Source organism: Setaria viridis, chromosome 9, assembly GCF_005286985.2.
Source record: "Setaria viridis chromosome 9, Setaria_viridis_v4.0, whole genome shotgun sequence".
NCBI classification, from domain to species: domain Eukaryota; kingdom Viridiplantae; phylum Streptophyta; class Magnoliopsida; order Poales; family Poaceae; genus Setaria; species Setaria viridis.
Window position 1 is genome coordinate 38108807 of NC_048271.2, and position 13756 is coordinate 38122562.

Here is a 13756-nt window from a genome sequence, read left to right on the forward strand (position 1 = left end):
CACTATTCATACTGCTGCTAGTATGCTTAATCTTTGGCGTCGTTTAGCGTATCAAGATCACGCACGGAGTAGTGGGCTCTACTGATGAAACTTTCGGCTGATAGCTGCGAATCAATACTGAGTACCTCCAGATATCTTCTCCAGGATGTGAGCCAGAGGTACAGTGTATGTGGCTAGAGATCGAATATTACCGATCGAGCTATGGTGCAGTGATATACTCCGTAGTTCAGTAGTTTTTCCTCACCTCTGATTCTCTGAAGAAAGGTAATTCTCAGCCCAATCCGACAAACCGGAATGGAGAAGCGCAGCTGCAGACCTGCAGTGCCGAGAAAGTGCTAAACATATCATTTCCTTTAATTTTTCTACACAAATTATCAGTCTTATCTCCCGCCCGCCACAAAAAAAAAAAAACAAAAAACAAGAAAACTGCGACATGTTCAAGGCCAAATTAACCCAGACTTGATCAGGTTCATGCTGTTTCTGCCTTCCTCGCCATCAAGTGTATCAGAGGCTGCAGATTCTGCTGAAGCCGAAAATTGGGGCAACGTTTGGCTCGTTGCAAATCGCAGGCCTTCGTGTTTGACCCTGGACCATTTCTCTGATCCCTGGATCCATGCAGCCGGCCACCGTCCGTCCGTCCTCCTGCAACGTCCGGCCTCCGGGGCGACCACACTTCTTGCATCAAATTTGAATTCCTTTTGCTCACACCATGTAAAACAGCAAGCGTCCAACGATCATAACAGCCTCCACCTACCCTGGTCATATTGTCAGCTCCGTTTCAGTATTTCTCTTCCCCCTCTTTTCAGATCTTCTGAACTTCGTTTTGAGAACCAAAGTTATCTGAAATTTTCTTTGCTGCGCCTCTCGACTCAAGAAAGAATCCTGTACAAGTGTTTGGTGCATTTTCACTTGCAAAATGGCGGAGAGAGACGAGAGAGAGAGAGAGGAGTGAGTGAGTGACATGCCTGCGAGCGAGGTTGGAGGACTAATGGAGGAGGGTGACCACTGAAGAGACGGTGTGCGATCAAAGCTACAGCTACCAAACGGCATGGGGATGGGTGCCTCCTGGCTGCCTGCAGGCACGCAGAGCTGCCGCTGCAGTTCTGGAGCTGGGCGGGGGAGTGAATGCCGGGAATCTTTGTCTGACGACGATGCCATTCGTCTCCGTCCGTCCGTCCATCCATCCATCTACTGCGTTGTGCGTGTTGTGTTAAATGCAAGGCTGCCCCTCCCATATTCTCTCCCTCCGCTTCCTCTGATCGATGCAATGCATCCTTGCATGCCTTTGGCCTGCTCCTCATTTATGCATGCTCGTGCCACAGTTACTTCTCCCTCGCAATCCCCAACCACCGTCCTCCCCAAACCTAGCCTTCGATCTCTGCTGCTTTTGTTCAGAACTGTCGCGCGTGTTCAGTCTGGAACTGGCCGTGGCTCGTGCATGGCCGGCGTGAGAACCGTCGTCGCAAATTCTGAAACCGCTGGCTGGGTTTCAGTATTCAGAGTGCGTGTTTATGGTTTGAGAAATCAGGTTTTCAGGTGAAAGGAGTTTTTCCTTTTCTTGATAAAGGTCGCGCTCAAAGGCTCTTCTCTTGGCCAAAGATTACGAGCGTTGGACAGACAGCAAGGCCAAGAGAAATCTGGGGTTTTCTCTCCTTCATTTCATCTTCAGACTTCCGCGATCGAATGGGACGATGAATTGCGGTAGAGCATGGAGGCATCATTGTGGGCATAAATGTCTGCGTTTGCATTAACAGTTATGGAAGTTGGAAGCTGCAGCGACCAGTACGTGCCGGGCGTGGAATCAATTTACGTGCGCCGCGGGGATGTACATGCCATGATGAATCCCTCTGGAAGTGGGTCAGAAAGATGAGGCGCCGGCACATGGATATGTTTTCTCTCTTCTGAATCATGTAGGCGTAGTGCCATACAGATCATATCAAGAACAATGTTTGAATATCTCGGTACTCGCTTGCTAGTTCATTTTCGATCTTTGGTTTAGATGCCACAGTTTTGAATTTCACAGTACACGGGCGGCAGATTGCATATATCTGCAGGAGTAATCAGCTAATCGCATTGGTACGGATATAAATTTTCAGTGTAAACTGTAAAATAAGTTTAGTTTTCTCGAGACAAAAAAAAGAGTACAACAAGGTCTCGAGACAAAAAAAAGAGTACAACAAGGTCAGATGAGTGTTGCAGGTGGAGAAATTTTGACATTGGAGACAAGAACTGCATTTGGATATACTGTCAACCAACTCATATTCTGCTGAATTCTGTCTTTCTGGAGTATGAATACTGCAGGTGATACATGAGAGGAATCAAGAAACACATGGTCACAACTGTCACATGAAATGTACAAAGGGCATCTATGTCCACATATTTTCTCCCTTTCTCTTCCTCATGGAGGAGACGGGCACATACAGTGGTTATACATACTAATCAATGACTACTATGCATGCTAGATCATATAATCCATGTCCTTCCTGAAAAGAACCGTCGAGAAGTGCGATCAATGTGCCTTCAATCTGCTTCAAGTACTGTTTCATATATTCCATGGAATATAATAGCTTGGCTAGCTGATGAGCAACAAATAATCTGGAAACTTGTGAGATGGAAAATCAACTATATATTACATGCACACTGCAAATATAGAAAGCGTGGAAGAAGGACATGCGCCAAAAGCACAATGCATTCAAATTATTCGGGCGTGTTTCAACTACGCCCGTGATGCATCTGAAGAGCTGCATGAACTGAACATGCATACATGCTAGCTGGTCGTAATGCGCCGTGCAGCCGTGCACTACTTCCCTTGCTTGATCTGCCGAGTGATTTCTGCATGACCTAACTGGTGCAACAGCACGAAAGGCGCAACGCGCAATACCTCTTATGCAAGGCAGGCAAATGGTTACTGGTTAGCCACACGGTTCCCCAAAAAAAATTATGAAACAACTAAAAAATGCATGCAAGTCCATGTATGCAGATACTGGCAAAAGCGAATTCAAAGAGACAAAAGAGATATTGCAAGAACACAAGAACACGGTAACCACGGTAACGACGAGGCAGTGAAGAATTCAGGAGATGGCGCGGCGCGAACATGAAAGGGTACTAAGATATTGGCACGGCTCAATCAGAAACGCCAGGAGCTAGCACTGCAAGCTGTGCCCAGCTAGATCCATGGGCCATGGCTCCTTCAGCTTCTGAGTGAGCCGAGCCAACACCATAGCTACACTTCCATTTCTTGCTCCTCCGGCTAGCTAGATGATCTGGTGACAGAAGGACAAGGAGGAGGTATGTGGAAGAAGAACTCGCCATGGATCTCTGAGCTCCAAGGTATCCATGGCGTGCAAGTGCAACCATGGAGAGAGGAGCCCTCCGCCGGTTGCTAGGTAGGGTTGTCTGGCTGGTGTGGAGGAATGCGTTTGGGCCTTTGGGGGAGAAGACCCCCAACTTATGGGCTTCTCTGATTCCCTGCTCCCTGCGTGTTGGTGCGGGCATTTAACTCCTCCCGGCTACCAAATGAGTAAGACAGGCTGCAGCATTAATAGAATTGAAACACCAAGCCCGCGCGCTGTCTCTCCCTGCCAACAAGCGCTCTCTGATCTCTACCAAGGCCGTGTTTAGTTGGGGAATTTGGGAGGTGCCAAATTACTGTTACAGCACTGTAGCACACTGTAGCGTTTCGTTTGTATTTGTGAATTATTGTTCAAATATTGACTAATTAGGCTCAAAAGATTCGTCTCGCAAAGTACAACAAAACAGTGCAATTAGTTTTTAATTTCATCTACATTTAGTACTCCATGCATGTACCGCAAGTTTGATGTGATGGGGAATCTTCTTTTTGCATAGTGTCAAAGTTGGGAGTTGGGAGTAACTAAACATGGCCCAAAGCTCACACTCCATTCGCGCAAAGACATAAATGAGATCCCCCATCTTTTTGCTGGGCGATGCACGTCCATTCGCGCGCAACATAGAATTGCTAGGGGTGCGTTAGGTTCCAGGACGGGATGATCCTCCTTCATCCCGTGTTTGGTTGAGAAATATGTGGGACAGGAACATCCCAGGAGGAAATATACCCTCTAGATGCGGGATGTTCCCGTCCCATCAAAAGTGGTGGACGGGGTCATCCCCCGTGCACACCGTGACACGCCGTCCCGCTCGAGGCCAACTGGCGCAGAGGAGGAGGACGAGCTCCCGCTAGCAGGCGGGCGCGGGAGTTGCTCCGGCGGCCCAGCCGGGGCCTAGGCCATCGGGGGTGATGTCCCCTGGTGGTGAGCTTGAGCCAGCGCGGCTAGCTGGGCGAGCTTGAGCTCCGCCGCGGGGCCGGCGTGCCCATGGCCTGGCTTGGCGGGGGTGGACGGGGAGAAGATGGGGGCGGCGAGCTTGAGCCTCTGCCGCGAGGCCAGCTGCCGGCCGGGCGAGTCGACCTCCACCGCGGGCCGCTGGGTGAGGGCGAGTCGAGCTCCGCTGCGCGCCGCTAGAGCTCAAGGGTGGAGCCGGTTAGAGAAGATAAGGTTGAGGAGAAAAAAAAGAAAAGAGGACGACATGTGGGCCCATGGATGACATGTGGATCCCACTAAAACCTGCAGCTAATGGTGTTACCCAAGCCATCCGTCCCTCATTTTCGATCCATCGTACCAAACAAAAAACTTAGATGAATCCATCCCTCTCAACCAAATATCAGACGGGACGATCCCATCCTAAAAAATTAGGACGGGACGTCCCATCGCTTCTTGTCTCCAAACCAAACACACCCTAGGAGCAAGAAGTTACCTGCAGTTATTACCACGCACCATCTGATCCTGATTGTGGATGCCTCCACTACACTATCGGTTCCTGCTGATCGGCACTGCCCGCTTACCAACCGCCTCCCCCGCCAGGAAGGGCCAACCACCATGGACATGTCTCTAATTTTGCTATCCTATATGAAATAATCTCATCCCAAACTAACATTAACCTTGAGATGACAAAAATGGGATCAAAACTCACTAGATATATAGTCGGAGATTTAGAGCTCATTGGATATGAAGATGGCGAAAACAAGAGGGGAAAGACAAAAATTCGGATGTCAATTTGGTGATAATATATCTAGTTTCCCACTAAGGTCTCGTTCGGTTCTCTCGGAACCATTCGGAACGAGATCTATTCCATATGGATTGACTTGATCCGGTTTAAAATCCAGCCTAACACAAAATAACGTTCGGTTCGAATCGGAATAGAGTCGGTCTTGATTTCAGCTCGTTTTAGTTATTTCAGCCTCTTAGTGATCGGAATCAATCCTTATGTCTTGACCTCCGGAACGAAACCCTCCAGGATCGAGTGACACAACCGGATTCACTCATTCTCCTCCAAGAATGAATCCGTTCCATGATCCAATCATGAATGACCGAACAAGACCTAATTTTGCTAGAATACGTATCCCATGTGTGAATCCTACTAGTAGACTGGCCGATGAGACCACTACCACTACTAGCCGCAATTAATACTTAGGCCCCGTTTGGCATAGCTTTGCCTTCCGCAAAAATAGCTCTGGCTCTAGGTTTTCCGATGAAGCAGCTTTTTTTGGCTTTGGCTTGACTTGATGGAAAAAATGTTTGGTAAAACGATTTCTCCTCTTGTTTTAGAATGTATATAAGAGTCAAATGCCTATAGTACCCTTATCTCCTTTTCTCTTTCTTTTTTTCCTTTTTCCTATTTCTTTTTTCTTTCCCCATTTCTTTTTTCTTTCTTATTTTCTATCTCCTTCACATTCCTTCTTTGATTCTTCCATTCTTTTTTCTCTCTCCTGCAGCCTCTCTTTTTTCTCTCTCTTCGGGCCACGTTGCATGCCCTTCCTCCTTTCTTTTTTTCCTACCTGGTTTCTCTCTCAGGCGGTGCTGCTGCCTGACCCGCATCTGGAGAAAAAATAGCTCATACCCCATAGTGCAAGCCGTCGTCTGTATTTTGTGGGGCTTTTGCCTGTGAGCTATTTTGAGCTGCACCCTTTGGCACAGCTTGCCTATAAGCGGCTCCTGAATCCGGTTCATGAGTCGTGCCAAAGGGCACCTTAATTCAGTGTGGGAAAAGACATAACACATGCGTCATCCAGTTAGTAGTAGACTAGTAGCCGTAGGGGCCGAGTACTGGAGGACGCTGTACGTAGGAAGAGCTGATCGAGCACGCACACGTCTTCAAATCGACGCATGCATGTGCTGGGTACAACTACAAACTGCGTTGAGCCGGAGGTCGTTGGTTGGATGGCCAGGCCGGCGAGACAAAAGAGACAAGGCAGGGCGTTGATTGGGGTCGGGCATGGCTGGCAGGGCCGGGCGGGCGGCGCCCGTTGGCGCGGCTCTGGTGCAGGCAGCTCGAGTTCTGCGGCGCAGGCCGGGTTCAATGCGAGGGAATCTCCTCCTGCCACGCTCACCCAACTCGGTTCAATGCGCGACCCCCTCTCCACTCCCGAGGGCAGCTTCAATGCCTCGTCGCGCATCCATGTCGATGCCAATGCGTTTTTGATTCAGTGGGCGTTTCTATATTAGGTATCAGCCGTACCACATCGCATGTTTGATGCTAATTAAAAAGATTAAATATAAACTAATTATAAAACTAATTACAGAACCCTATGCTAATTCGTGAGACGAATCTATTAATCCATCATAGCAAATGGTTACTGTAGCAACACATTGTCAAATCATGAACTAGCTAGGCTTAATAAATTTGTCTCGCGGATTAGACTCTATCTGTGCAATTAGTTTTGTAATTAGCCTATATTTAATACTTCTAATTAGCATCTAAACATCCTTTGTAACAGATGCTAAACTTTAGCACTCAGTTCATCTTCCTCTCCTTTCTTGTTTTTTTTCGTGGTTTCAGTTCAGCTACATTGCTTACATGGACCACCGCACGCTTAGGCTTAATCCCATCGCCAAGGAGACAAAAGTTCTCCGAGCTAAGCATGCACATCATTTCCGCACATATATTGGTATATGTCCTACCTTGTGTCGTGTAACTGACAAACAAGCAAGCAGGCAGGCAGCTTTCCTGCTTTCATGCATGCGCGTCTCGATCAAGCTTTATATCAATCCTCCTGGTCGGCAGGAGCTTTCAACTAAAAACAATGCAATGCAGGCTTCGATCGTCACGAGCTCGAAGCCACCAAACGATGCAGCTTCGGCGTGCCTTGCTTTAATCCCCATGTGGATCAAAGAGTGCCGCTCAGGGAACAGTATCATCGTCGCCAAGTCCCGTCCCAACCAGCTCGATCGTATCGAGTTCGCGCCAAGCAAGGAATCAAAGTGCTGCGAGTGCGACGGCGTACTACTTGAGTTCGACATTGTCTAGGCGTCTAGCTCCTGTAGCCCAGTGGCCTGCTCGATCACTTTTGCTTTCTCTTTTTCGCCTCCCATGCATGTGATCAGGTTGTAACGACTAGCAACATGCCTGGGCACTGGGCAGCATCTGCTATTCTGCTCTATAAATGGCGCCGTGCACGGCAGGTGACTGGGTCACCACCATGCATGCAATCAAGCAACCGCTAGCATTTTTCTAGTTAGCGCGAGATGGCTTCGGCGGTGGTGCAGGTGTTCGGACAGCCGGCGTCGACAGACGTGGCGAGGGTCATGGCGTGCCTCCTCGAGCGGAAGCTCGAGTTTGAGCTGGTCCGCACCGACGCGTTCAGGCGCGGGCACAAGCTCCCCGAGCTCGTCAAGATGAGGGCACGTTTTTATCATCAGTGATTCTCGATAGATTCTCTCCCCAACACTAATGACACATGTACATCATATCATATCATGCTCTGTTGGCGATCGATCGATCTCCTTTCATCTGTCCATGCGTGCAGGATCCCAGCGGCAAGGTGGTGCTCAAGCACGGCGACATCACCCTCAGCGGTAACTCTGAGACCGAGAACTTAATCGATGCGTGTTGTGTGGCTATCTAGTGGCTCACTGCCAATTCTTGCCTCCTTTGTGTTTGTAGATTCCAGGGACATATGCCGGTACGTGTGCACGGAGTTCCCGCGGTGGTGCACCAGGGGCCTGTACGGCGCCGGCGCGCTGGAGCGCGCGTCCATCGAGAAGTGGCTGCAGGCGGAGGCGCAGAGCTTCGACGCGCCGAGCGCCGCGCTGGCGTTCCACCTCGCGTTCGCGCCGCGGCCGGTCGGGGTGCCGCCACCATCATCTCCGGCCGCCGCTCCAGACGGCTACGACGGCGGCGGCGAGGAGGAGGCACGGCGCGCCGCCGCCGTCGCCGAGAGCGAGCGGCGGCTGCTGCGCGTGCTGGACGTGTACGACGACGCGCTCGGCAGGAGCGCGTACCTGGCCGGCGACGAGTTCACGCTGGCGGACCTGTCCCACCTCCCGAGCGCGCACCGCGTCGCGCGCTCCGCGAGGGGCCGGGCGCTGCTGGCGTCCAGGGGGAACGTGGCGCGGTGGTACGCGGCCATCGCGGCGCGCCCGGCGTGGAGGCAGGTGGTCATGGTGCAGGGCCGGAGCGCGCGCGGCCCTCGCGCGTTCGTGGCGCCGGAGGAGGCCACGGCGCCCACCGTAGCGGCGGCGTCTGAAATCTGCGTGCAAACGATCTAGCTTGCTCTCTGCTGGGCCGTAACGTGTTCGTGCCGCGTCCTGGACGTGTAGCTGTTGTGCGTGCGCCGTGGGTGTGCTAACGTTGTTGTCGTGCTGGTTAGAATAAGCATGCTTGGAATTTGGAAATGTAGCCTTTGGCTGCGGCCGTGTCTGTGCGTGTTTGGTGGAGTCATAGACTTCTGTTGGGCTGTTGACATGAATCAGCAGCCCACTAGTTTGACCTTGCTTGTTTGATTAACAGAGATGACAACGACGCATCTCCACGTGTGTAAACGTATTCGTCAGGGCCCAACTGGCGAAGGAGGCGTATTCTGAAGTAGAAGACGTATTCTGGAAAGTGAAGCGGGGAGTTCCAATGCCTATGTATATTACTAGGAAGAACAAGCGCGCTTGTAGAGCATATCAGCCGGTGATATGGGCCGGCCCTGGCATGCCTCAGGTGGTGGCCATGACGTGTGCGGGCGTCCCAGGTGGCACTCTGGCGCGAGGACACGTGGGTGCCTACCGGAGGCCGCGTCGACCGTAGAAGCTGGGGGAGGCTTGGCAGCGGTGGCACCAATGGGAGGTGGGGAGGCCCAGGCGGCGGGGGAGACTTGGGCGGCGGGGAAACAGCATGGCGGTGACGGCCCGGCAAAGTGGCGTGCTTGCGTGCCTGGGGCTGCGGTTCCTCCTAGTCGTCTTCCCTCTCTGTGACCGCTGGCGTCCTCGTACGTGCTAACCTTACCCTCACGCCTTCCTGTCGCCAGCCATCCCCCTCCTCATGTACTCCCGTGATCGTGGTCGGCGTCGCACACTTCACCCCCACCCTTGAGCCTCCCTGCCGCCGACCGTTTGGCCTCCTCCTCTGCTCCCTTGGCCGCCGCCGGCCTCGCGCGCGCTGGCCGCACCGGCCGTTCCCCTCCCCTACTCCCATGGTGACCGTTGCCCTCGTGCGCGTCATCCACTGTCCCGAGGTGCGGCGTGCGGATCCGTGGGCGGCGAGGTCGGGGCAATGCGCTTCCTCCTCTGGGCGTGGTGATGCAGCCCTTCACCAGTGTTACCGCATGGCTTTGGGCCGGCCACGACGCGCCTCAGATGCCGGTCCCGATGCACGTTGGTGGACTGCGGCACTCCGGCGCGAGGCCACGTGGGTGCCTACCGGAGGCCGCGCGTGCAACCGGAGAAGCTGGGGGAGGCTTGGGTAGCAGCGGGAGGTGGGGAGGCCTAGGTGGTAGGAAGACGACACGACAGTGCTGGCGCCTGCGGTGGTGGCGGTTCGAAGAAGTGGCGCAGTGGCAGCCGAGGCTGCGGGGAAGCGACATGGCGGCGCTAGCTTGGGGTGGTGGATGGATGGCAACTCTGTTTGGGTGCCCATTTCCAAAAAAAGAAGGCCATGCTGAAACGGAACGCGACATGCGCCAGCTAGCGGGGCTCCATTTGTGAACAGTAGCAAGAGCTCTTTGTGGCAGAACCACCCAGTTTAAATTGACTCAAGTATGCTAGTTAGACTTTAAATGTCTAACACGCCACGTACTTGAATCAGTATAAACCCGGTAGTCTATTAGGCGTCCTCAACTTACCCGAAGACTCCACATTAATGTTTCATTCATACATCTAGGATCTCACACGCAGGAGGTCGTTATAGACATTACAACTTTTAAACAAATAATTTACAGTAGCAATTAGTACAAACCATAAGAGTTGCTTTAACATACAATACCAGTACCTAAAACAAACCACTTCGTTTAAAGTCAGGGACGATAATATTATAAAGGCTTATTCAAACTAAACTCAAACCATAAGAGTTGCTTTAACATACAATACCAGTACCTAAAACAAACCACTTCGTTTAAAGTCAGGGACGATAACATTATAAAGGCTTATTCAAACTAAACGATACTAAAATGAAACACGTCGTGCCCACAACGTATTTCTCGTCTTCTGGAGTTCTCCTTCAAGCTTAAGTCATATAGTGACCTTCTTTAACCGCAAGAAGATTGCAAAAACCCTAAGTACTAAAGTACTCAGCAAGACTAACCCGTCAACATAAAAGACTCAAAGGGTATGCAAGACTTTCTTTGGGTTTCTTGCTGACTCGGGATAAGCTAGCAAAGCTTGCTCAAAGTAGATCCTTAGAACATCTTTTATTACATGTTAGTTGCTAGATGACTTATATTTTAAAATTTGGACTCCAAGCCAATACAAGCATGCTAACATCATACAACATTTATAAACATCATTAGCGAGCAACTTTATAATGATGGTCAAAGATCAAGCGATATTCATATCCGAGAAGTGCGGCGATTCAAACCGATAAGTGCGACGATTCGAACCGATTTATATCCTGCAGGAGATAGAGCTAATCACATGACACGTGCGCAACCCGTTAGATCACATATGGTAACTTTTCCCTCTTTGGTTTCCATTGCCTGAACTGAGCTCGCATAGCCCGATGTGCTCATGTACATCATTGTCTGATCAAAGTGTCCCATGAGTTACTGCTCACAACCTCTCCCACCGGTCCACGTCAAGCGCGGTGAGTCACAGTTCAAACTTCGGCACCTCAGAAGTACATCAGTTTACCGGACCCCATATACCAACATGTGATTAGTGCATTCAAAGCTTGACCTAAAGGCCACCAATCAAACGGGCCTTAGATTCATTGTCCAGGTAGGACCAAACTTTCAACTTCTTCATCAACATCCAACATCACTTTTTATCATGAGGCCAATGTCCTACCCAGTCCTTCATTAAACAAGTTGTTTTGCAATCTAACAAATTTTAGATGTTGTTCTTATGCAAGTAACATGGAATTACTTGACTCCTGCGGCACTACCAGATTATGCTTAACCTTCTATTGTTTTTGAACAGGTGGCAAAGATGTCCTTAAATCAAAGGAAGGTAGAATGCTTAAAAGCACTCCACTCAACTTCTAAACTTAATACACAATCATGAAATATAATAATTTGGACTCGGATTAGCAAGGTTAAATAGGATTAATGCACCGGGGCTTGCCTTGCTGCTCCTCGGGGTCAGTAGTTTCGACGACAAGTTCTGAGGTAGCTTCGGGAACTTGTTCCACCATGATCACGTCTTCGCCTTCTATGGCTTTCTGAATCTATACGGAATGATGCAATGAATGGTAAGCAAAATAAAATAACCATCCTCTTAATTTTATAAAAAGTTAAATCTTTTAAATAAGAACTTCTTATATTTTTATAGAACAAGGGCTATTTAAATAACCAAGGAATAATTATAAATCAATTAAATAGAATTTACCCTAATTTTTAAAAGAGGTTTGAATAAAGGAAAAATACAATTTTTTTCTATGACATATATGATTTTTATTGCATCACAAATGAAAATATGAACTCAAAAAAATTGATTTCATCAATTTTGGAGTTTTCTACAAATAGTTAAGAATTATGGAAGTTTAAACATATTGAAATGCATTTTTAAAACAAAACAGCCAAATCATTGCACAAAACCCCCTGGCTCTTCTCTAATTCTTCCCGCGGTCCCTATTTTCACCAAAACAACCCTCCGACCTTGACCGCGCTTCGGCGGTTGATCGGCGGCGCCGTCGCCGGCGGTGAGCCTCTCCCGCGGCGGCGAGTGCCCGGACTCGCCCAAATAGGCACGTCTCATCCACTGGTGGTGTTACTTGCGTATGGAAGCGGTAGACGGCGGCTAGTGGACGCGGCGGCGGCGGCGACGCGTGGACGGCAGTGGCGCGGTGGTGGCGCAGAAATTCCGGCGGCATGGCGGCTAAAACTTGGACGAGGACTACACCTTATCCATCTACACGAGCTCTCGCACCTCCCCCTCAAGCTCAAATCTCCTGCGCACAGCTCCAGCAAGGCCGCCCCTATCGGCGGCCATGGCGGCGGCGCGCTCTGGCTAGGGTTGGGCGTTCCGGCCGCCCTAGCCAGGATCTGTTTCAACTGGAGCGCGCGAAAGCATCCAAGAGCTCCAGAATACCCATTATTGCAGCTACCTTGAACAGAGAGGACCGGGAAAGGGGGTCTCACCGTGGGGTGTCAACGGCGGCCGGTGGAACAGGGAAGATATCACGGCGGTGCTGTGGCTGATTTCGTCGGGCTAGGAGTGCCTGGGAGTGCTCAGTAGATTGTCACGGCGCGGTGTGCTCGAGGATTTGGTCGAAGGCGGCTCGACGGCGGCGGAATTGGCGGTGAGCTCCGGCGGCCGAAACTGAGCGGAGAGTAGAACAGAGAGCGGATGACGATGGCGCTGTGATTTATATGAAGCTTCATCTCTATCCTTCACGGCCATCTTCTGCCTGCTAGATTCTCTGTCTTCGCCGCTCGATGGCGCGTGGCGGCGTGCAGAAAGTTACCGCGGCGGCCCGGCGGCGAACGGCGGCGCTGCCACTGTTTTACTGCTGCTGTTTGACTCCAGTACACAGAATTCCTTCTCAAGCAAAATTCGTCCAAATTCAAATGCATACTCTCCGAGATCCTTTAAGAAAATATGTAGATATATCTTAGGGATACAAGTTATAGATAGGAACTTTTCTCAAGGAGCTTTGGTTTGGGAGATCAAAGGCTCTGAAGGTTTGCCCATGAACTGAACATTCCGAATTTCAGTTTCAGACGTTCATTTGAGATTCTGTCTCAGAACAGTATAAAGTTCAAACTTTGAGCTTTAAATAAAATACTTAAATTCCATTTTTTGTAAACCAAATCTAGTCCAGAGTGTTCTATACACATTATACTTAAAACTCTCATGAGGACATTTTGCAAAGTTGTCATATAAAATCTTTTTAAAACAGCACTCAAACATGGGTACTTGACCACAATTAACTCCTTTGTCAAATCAAGTTTCAATTTAAAAATTTAAACTGGATTTGAATTTAATCCACTCCATTTGTTATATCTGATCCAAATTCACCTTTTTGACTTAATTTGACCATGGTTGACTTAGTTAACTTTCTGGTTTAACCTTGTTTGACCAAGTCTTCTTTTCTATATTTTTCTCCTTTTCTTTTATTTCTTCTTATTAGTGCTTAAGTAAGGATTAATCTATTGTAAACACCATTGGTGTCACACTCTCCTAACGCAGCAACCCTTACAACGCTATAGATATATAGTTATGTATCGTTTTAGGGGGTGGGGGACTGTTTACTGAACAAAGGTGAGAAACCAGGGTTGAGCGCTTGGTCGGCTAGCTCCTCCTCTAACCAGTTGCATTACAGG

General features: G+C 49.7%; 1 protein-coding gene across 1 annotated transcript; it reads left to right on the plus strand.

Moving 5' to 3' along the window:
- The first annotated feature begins 7063 nt into the window (after positions 1-7063).
- LOC117837203 (glutathione S-transferase F11) lies at positions 7064-9362 on the plus strand. The gene is made up of 3 exons (XM_034716792.2): positions 7064-7694; positions 7820-7868; positions 7957-9362. The coding sequence occupies exons 1-3, from the start codon at positions 7539-7541 to the stop codon at positions 8559-8561; spliced, it is 810 nt and encodes a 269-aa protein (XP_034572683.1). The 5' UTR covers positions 7064-7538; the 3' UTR covers positions 8562-9362.
- Positions 9363-13756: the final 4394 nt, after the last annotated feature.

Excerpts from the sequence above, each read along its gene's own strand:
- LOC117837203 (XM_034716792.2), top strand. The coding sequence starts at position 7,539 with ATGGCTTCGGCGGTGGTGCAGGTGTTCGGACAGCCGGCGTCGACAGAC. Across the intron at positions 7,695-7,819 it reads CCGAGCTCGTCAAGATGAGG|GATCCCAGCGGCAAGGTGGT; the intron begins GCACGTTTTTAT and ends CCATGCGTGCAG. Across the intron at positions 7,869-7,956 it reads CGGCGACATCACCCTCAGCG|ATTCCAGGGACATATGCCGG; the intron begins GTAACTCTGAGA and ends TTGTGTTTGTAG.